General features: G+C 49.1%; 1 protein-coding gene across 1 annotated transcript; it reads right to left on the minus strand.

Annotated features, from left to right (window-relative positions):
• Positions 1-3,930: 3,930 nt before the first annotated feature.
• On the minus strand, positions 3,931-4,842 carry LOC123577325 (olfactory receptor 13G1-like). The gene has a single exon (XM_045439408.1). It carries the CDS (start codon positions 4,837-4,839, stop codon positions 3,931-3,933), a length of 909 nt encoding a protein of 302 aa, XP_045295364.1. The 5' UTR covers positions 4,840-4,842.
• Between the last annotated feature and the right edge of the window lie 2,276 nt (positions 4,843-7,118).

The raw sequence follows: 7,118 nt of genomic DNA on the forward strand, positions 1-7,118 counted from the left end.
CCTGCTTGTGCTCTCTCGCTCGCTCACTCTCTCAAAATAAACATTAAGAAAATTGGGAGATGAACTCTAAGTGACTAAAGTGGCCCGGAGGGGCCGGTTGAAACCATTTTGATCCTGCTGACTCACAAGCTGCCAGTGCTGTGTAACATTCTGTAGCCGGTTCATTTATCTTTTGGAGTCAGGCAAGCTGAGAATGATAGAAATGCAGATGGCTGGATGGTGGTTGGAAGCATTCCTGTGATTTATATTTTGATAGAATTTGGAAGAAATCTTTTCCCTGTAAAAGATCTTCAGAGCTCAAGTACTGTGTTACCATCCGAAGCAGTGTGTGGTCCTCTACAGCCTTCCCACAGCGTGACCGTGCTGCCAGTGGTACATCAGGACCTGGTCACAGAGGGACTCGTGTGCCGTGTGGTGTCCTTCCCACAGCAGTGAAACATAACCTTCATGGAGCCTCTGGGAGCTTAGATCCCCAGAACTTGTTAATCTTATAACTGGAAGTTTGTACCCTTTGACCAATATCTCCAATTTCCTACCCCACACCCTCTAGCCCCTGCTAATCCTCACCTTACAGTCTGTTTCTCTTGTTTTTTTTTTTTGTTTTTTTTGTTTTTTTTTTAGATTCCACACATAAGAGATATCATACAGTATGTATCTTTCTCTGTCCACATACCTCAGTTGGCACAATGTCCTCAAGGTACATACAAGTTTTATAAATGTCAGATCTCCTTCTTTCTCATGGGTGAATAGTATTCTACTGTATATGAGCCATATATTTATCCATCCATCCACCAACAGATGCTTAGGTTGTTTCTACATCTTGCCTATTGTGAGCAATGTTGTGATGGACATGGGAGTGCAGGTGTCTCTACAAGATTCTGATTCAATCCCTTTGGATATGTACCCAGAAGTACAACTGTTGCATGATGAGGTAGTTGTATGTTAATTTTTGAGGAACCTCCGTGGTGTTTTCCACACTGGCTGCACCAGTTTGCATCCTTACCAATAGTGCAAGAGAGTTCCTTTTTCTCCACATTCCTGCTAACACATATTATCTCTTGTCTTTTTGATGTGAGCCGTTCTGACAGGTGTGAGGTGACACATCATTATGGTTTTGATTTGTATTTGAGTGATCTTAGTCTTAAGGTAAACCTTTGGTCCTGTGACATAGTCTTTATTCCTTAGGTGTGGCCCTTCTTGGGTTTTAATGGAGATGTTGAGGTGTTTACCAAGCCCCTCTAATGTGGGAGGACTTGAATTTCAAACTCCATCTGTCCCATGATGAGAAGTAGCTCATGTATCAGCCACTAGAGCCTGCCAGATATTGTCTCCTTTCAGGGCCCCCTTTTCATGCACAGTTCAAGTATCAGCCAATGGCTGGAAGACCTTTCCCCACCCCCAGAAGCTCTTGACTTTTTCTGAGACATTTATCCTCAATTTCCATCTGCCTGGCAGCCAGCCACAATCTCTGTCCTCTGAGACCTTGGACCAACAGGTCTATGGCCCGGTGATGAGTCATAAGTGCTCTGAATTCATTAGCAGTTGAGCTTAGATACAGGAGATCTTTACAGTGACTCCATTCGTTCGAGGTTTATTCCTACCCAGATTTTCCTGGTTTAGGTCAGTCTCAGGTGCTAGAAAGAGTTGTGACATTTAAAAAATATTTATTCAGGACATTGTAATTGGTATCTATGTGAGGGCTACTGACACAGTCTAGAAACAGCCCACTGTATCCTTTTTAATTCAAATTTTTCCAAAAATCCTTAAATATGCATACATTTTATTCTGAAGTAAGAGAAGAACAAAAGACTTGCTGATAATTTGAATACATTTTATTCTGAAGTAAGAAAAGAACAAAAGACTTGCTGATAATTTGAATACAGGGGCTTGAGAAGAGGGAGAAGGCCAACATTTCTAGCACATGTGTCTGAGGCACTGGTGAGCCTCTGAACCTGTGTATACACGCTGGTAACTAAAGTGAACACTTCCAATGTGAACTAATTTGGGAGAACCTGGAATGAGAAGGAAAGGATTACACAGTGTTTTTTAAACTGAAAGGAACAGTTTATAAAATAATAAGTATAAAGTTATTCTATATTTATTTAAGTCTGTGTATATGTGCAAACATAGACAAACAAAAAATTGTTCACACCAGCCTTTGGATGAAATTAAAAGGCTTTGCTTTTTTACTTTCTCCTTTTAAATGTCTTTGTTTTCCAATTTTATTAGCATGAAATACACATTTGAAAATATAAGAAACCCCATGGATCTTTTTCAGAGAATCCCTACCACACAGAGCAATAGAAAACCTAGGAGCAGATACGAGTTAAGGGTGTGAGTCATGCTGGGGGTCCCTGGGCCTGGGGTCCTCCATGGTGGCTCCAGACCCTCCCCTCTGCAGAATGCCTCCCTCAACCCGAGGGTGGGAACTGGCGCCTCTCCTGCAGAGTTCTGGCCCCAGAGTTTATCCCTGGGAGCATTTCTGGCAACCGTCTCCCACTGTGGTCCGAGCAGCAAGGCAGGCTAAGCCACTTCTGTGGCTGCAGCCAGTCCCAACATGGCTGTGCTGACCAGCCACCCTCCTGTGTCCTGTGCAAAGCTTGGAAGCTCCAGGACTGTGTTGCAAACTCTGCCCCTGGCCGCCATCCTGACAGCTCTGCCCAGGTTACACAGGTTCTGTAAACCTCATAAACGTGAAGTTTATTTCCAATTAGGGAAAAATAAAGAGAATGGTCACTGTCCCCCTGACTAACCATGTCACAAAAATGCTTCTGTGCAGCCTTTCCAAAACTACTTCTAATTGGTAGAAATCATCCCTGGATGATTGGCCCATTCTGTCAGCTGGTATTTACTGGGTTCCTGCCATGTGCCTGGTGCACAATGCTTGCAAGTGAATTGATTTAGACAAACAGCCCTGGTGCAGGAGTAAGAAGGTGAACAGGACATTGTCCTTGTCCTCAAAGAGTTTAAAGTCTGTAGAGAGAGATAGACAAGGCGATGTGGAGGAGGGCGGGCCTGGAAACATGGTGACAGAGCATGTGGGGGTCACAGTCCTGTTCCATCAAAGGACCATTTCTGTCCACGAGCTTCCAAACTACACATGTTCTTGCACCCCGTCCCAGCCCTGCACAGTTAGATCTCAAGGGGGAATGGAGTGTTTGGGCCACGAGGAGCTTCGCTTCCCTCAGGCCTCCCCTGGTGCCCAAATTCTCTGGAACCCAAACCTCCTCAGGTCCAGGGTCGACAGGTTCCTGGTTTGTGACAGAAGAGGGCAGGGCACAGCCACCCTGGTTCACCTCCCACACTGATGACCATCTCCATATTCCAGACTTGAAAAAGCCTTGTCAGAATATCACCCTAAAAAGTGCTAACATTTTTTTAAAGACAACTCTTGGAGACTCTGTTTCCAGGCAGAACCTCTTCTCCTAAGAACAAATCCTCCCCCAAGCTGCCACCCTCACTGGCTCTGCCTCGAGACAGCCTCGAGAGTGTGGGGGTGGGGGGGGGTGGCCACGGGCCCCACTTAAAGCCCGTGCCTTGAGCCCCTGCCTTGAGCACAGTCATGTTGGAGAGAAAATTGGTAGCCAGGGCTGGGGACAGGGCCATGTCCACACTGATGACTTCTTTAATCTATTTAGTGCCTTTCAGTTCACAGAGCTGCCACGCAGGTCTCCTTGACCCTACAGGGCAGGACACCCAGCGTCTGGGAGGATAAGGGGCTTCCTGGGGCTCCAGGGTGCAGTGGTGTCACAGCTGGGCCCCATGGATGCTGCACAGCACATTGAGATGTGCGTTCAGGGAGCAGGATGGGGGCTCCCAGACACTAGGACACATCTCACTTTAGGGAAAGCTGCACCCGGGATCACTGCCTGTTGCCAAACCCTTCGGGGGAGGTGGCGGGGCCTGGGCATTGGGCACACAGACCTTAGCTCAGGAGAACAGCCTCCGGAGGGCAGCTTTGACCTCCGTGTTCCTCAGGGAGTAGATAAGGGGGTTCAGGGAGGGCGCCACCGAAGTGTAGATCACAGACACCACCTTGTCCTTGTGCAACGAGTATCTGGATGCTGGGCGGATATAGGTGTAGATGACAGTGCAGTAGTACAGGGAGACAACCAGGAGGTGGGAGGAGCAGGTGGAGAAGGCCCGTCGCTTGCCTGAGGCCGAGCGGATGCGCAGGATGCTGGCGATGATGCAGCCGTAGGAGAGCATGATCACAGAGAAGTTCCCCAAGGCCAGGATCACGTCTGCAGTGAAGGCCATGGCCTCGTTCAGGCGTGTCGGGGCACAGGCGAGCTTCAGCAGAGGGGGGATCTCGCAGAAGAAGTGCTCGACCACGTTGGAATGGCAGAAGGGCAGGTGCAGCAGGAGGCCGGTGTTCACACTAGTGTTGGCCAGGCTGATGGTCCACACGGCCACGGCCAAGAGCCTGCAAACCCGGGAGTCCATGAGGGTGCTGTAGCGCAGGGGCCAGCAGATGGCCACGTAGCGGTCATAGGCCATGGCGGAAAACAGCAGCAGCTCAGCTCCCAGAGACCACGTGAAGGAGAAAAGCTGCACTATGCAACCCCCGTAGGAGATGGTCCTGTCAGCCACCATGCTGCCCAGCAGCTTGGGCAGGATCGTGGAGGTGCAGAGGATGTCCACCACGGCCAGGTTTACCAGGAAGAAGTACATGGGGGTGTGCAAGGCAGGGCAGGAGCCAATGGCCACCACGATGAGCAGGTTTCCAGAGAGGGCCACCATGTAGAGGAGGAGGAAGACAGGAAAGAGGAGCATTTGCAGCTGAGGTGTTTCTGAGAATCCCAGAATGAGGAACTCGGCGACCAGTGTCTGGTTCATCACAGCCACTGGGGGTGAGGCTCTGACCCTGCTGTGAAGGAAAGACATTCTCACTGTTTCAACTTGTTCTGAGCATCCCGCAAATATGTGTGTGACCCACTTTGAAAGAGAACTTCAAATACTATTTTGGTAATAAAAATGGAGATTTGTGTCCTGGAAAACTTTGGGGGGCAGGGACATCACAGAAGAAGCAGTTGCCCCTAACGTGCAGAGAAGTCCCAGTCCTCACCCCTCCCCTCCCTGGTGCAGAACTGAGACCCCACTCACAAGATCACTGGACCTGGGGCCCTGGTCGGCAAGGGCTGGTCTCCCCACCACACAGAGCACTGAGCATGCATGGTGTTGGGGGGCTTATGGAGAACTGGGGGACCTGATTGTGTTTACAGCCCACTCACCCACTCAGACAGGGTCTGGGGACAGAGAAGGGGTGGGAGAGAGGGGGAGAAGGGAGAACTGCTTCTGAAGTCCGCTGTCTTCTTCCCAGACTGACCACACCCAGGCAGCACTGGCTGAGAGGGACCCAGGGTCCCTCTGGGACCTGTGCACACACATGCACTGGGCGTGAGGGGCAGGCCTGTCTTTAGGGTGCAGAATGGCCCACAACAGCACCCCCCACCCCCCCGATCAAAGACAAATCACCACCAAACTCTTCAGCTGAATCAAAAGTTCCCCCAAGATAAACCTGGGATAGCACAGACCCGTGTTCATCCATGCAGCTTCTGTAAGTGGGGGTGGCATGACTCCTTCTAGATTATTGTGTCCTGTGGGGCCACTGTGTTGATTTCAAAACAGTGCATCTTGGAAATGTTTCACTGCTTAGATCATAGCCCTTTAACGAGAAAAGAAGAGTTTCAGACATCCGCATAAAGTCAGGGGCTTGGCAACCTACTTGCTGGCATTGCTGTTGGGGTGTTGGCTTTCACTAAACATTACAAGGACATGTTGTTATGAGGGGTGGTCTGAGAATGAGGAATCAGATCACCCACTGGAATGTGCCCACTGGTGTGGAAAATGTTGACACATTTCAACCAAAAATCTGATACTTTAAAAAAGAGAACGATGAGAGATGGGGGAGAGAGAAAGGGAGAGAGTGTTAGAAAGAGGGGAGAGAGGAGAGAGGGAGAGAGAGAGTGTTATAGGGAGAGAGAGGGGGTGAGAGAAAGGGAGAGAGTGTTAGAGAGAGGGGAGACAGAGGGGAGAGAGAGGGAGAGAGAGAGAGAGAGAGAGAGGTGGATCTTATACTACATACTCGCCATGTTGTTCTGTTTACTTTTTAAAAATATGATTAGAGAATTATCACCCTCAAACATAACAGCCAAAGGGATATCATGATTCTTAGTCACAGAGTAAAATGTAATTGTCCACATGATCAAAGCACTGTTTATATTTAAAACATACACGATACACAGAATCAACATTCAATGATAGTAGGTGCTTACAAAAATATGAAAAAAGGCTTCTGGGGGCGCCTGGGTGGCGCAGTCGGTTAAGCGTCCGACTTCAGCCAGGTCACGATCTTGCGGTCCGTGAGTTCGAGCCCCGCGTCGGGCTCTGGGCTGATGGCTCAGAGCCTGGAGCCTGTTTCCGATTCTGTGTCTCCCTCTCTCTCTGCCCCTCCCCCGTTCATGCTCTGTCTCTCTCTGTCCCCAAAAATAAATAAACGTTGAAAAAAAAAAAAAAGGCTTCTGGAATCCCTGGTATCCTCTCAAGAAACTTCCTTCTTGGTCCCAAGGAAAAATCTTTAGAGAATCAGAAATTATTAGGAAATAGAGTTGGTTTTAAAAAGAAAAACTACAGTGAGTGACACTTGCAGCCAAGAGCAGGGTCAGTTGGAGATTTGTAACCAGGGCTGGAGAAGCCCTATACCATCTGGAGTAGGTAGACACGGCTCACAGGTAGTGCTTGGTGCACCCTGAGGGACCAATTAGCATAGAACCTGCTCACCCATGGATTCAGGACTCTCTGGAGAAGCTGACCAGCACCTGGGGGACCCATCTAATCACCACCAAGTAAGAACAGAACATATTTTTGGCACCTGATGGCATGGTCCAGACTCAAACAGGGGCTGGTGCTCAGCAGTAACCAGGGGCTGGCTGCCCAATGGGCATCAGGAGGAGCCAATGGGCATGTCAGGCAGTGAGACTGTCATGGTATTGAGCCAATGAACACACTGACCCACCATTTCTGCCTCGGGCAGACCTTGTCCTTTCTTCCCAGATAGAAGTGTGCAAATATTGGGAAGCCTGGGTGGCTCAGATGGCTAAGTGACTGACTCTTGA

The sequence above is a fragment of the Leopardus geoffroyi genome, chromosome D2 (assembly GCF_018350155.1).
Source record: "Leopardus geoffroyi isolate Oge1 chromosome D2, O.geoffroyi_Oge1_pat1.0, whole genome shotgun sequence".
Lineage (NCBI taxonomy): Eukaryota > Metazoa > Chordata > Mammalia > Carnivora > Felidae > Leopardus > Leopardus geoffroyi.